General features: G+C 51.1%; 1 protein-coding gene across 1 annotated transcript in view; it reads right to left on the bottom strand.

Annotated features, from left to right (window-relative positions):
• The window catches only part of LOC108802708 (vitamin D3 hydroxylase-associated protein-like), a 22724-nt gene extending 22442 nt beyond the window's left edge, over positions 1-282 (bottom strand). The window contains exon 1 of the mRNA XM_018574567.1: positions 271-282. Coding sequence (XP_018430069.1) covers positions 271-282 — 12 coding nt within the window. The remainder of the gene's footprint in view (positions 1-270) is intronic.
• Positions 283-466: the final 184 nt, after the last annotated feature.

The following is a 466-nucleotide window of genomic DNA, read 5'->3' as shown; positions in this document are numbered from 1 at the left end:
CTAGAAGACATCCAAAAGTCACAAAAAATAAAAATGTCCATGTAACACGGCTGCCGGTGTGGTTGGGCCCTTTATGGCCGGGACTGCGCGCGACGCTCTCCGGCGTGATTTGTGGACTTTGGAGGGTTAATATTCCATCAATATAACGATTGATCGGAGGATATATGGATCCGGGTTATAGATGATCGATCGATAGGGAAAGCCGATCAATAATGAGACAATTGGTTGCCATTGTATATATTACATTATCATTCCATCTGATTGACTTACCTTGCGGATCATCCGGACCACCAGCAACCGAAAGCCCCCCCAACAGTCCCACAGGGGCCCCCCAGACTCTGACGGCTCCCCCCTTCTGCTGACACCGGAGCCGAGCTGAGAGACGACGGGATCCCGACCGTGAATCCCGAGAGACGACAAGAGGTTAAATGTGGGAGGAGCCGAGAGAATCCATCCCAGAATATCC

The sequence above is a fragment of the Nanorana parkeri genome, unplaced genomic scaffold (genome assembly GCF_000935625.1).
Source record: "Nanorana parkeri isolate BGI_ZX_2015 unplaced genomic scaffold, ASM93562v1 scaffold3049, whole genome shotgun sequence".
In the NCBI taxonomy this organism is placed as follows: Eukaryota; Metazoa; Chordata; class Amphibia; order Anura; family Dicroglossidae; genus Nanorana; species Nanorana parkeri.
The sequence above is the reverse complement of the archived record's forward strand: the minus strand, read 5'-3'. Positions and strand labels throughout refer to the sequence as shown.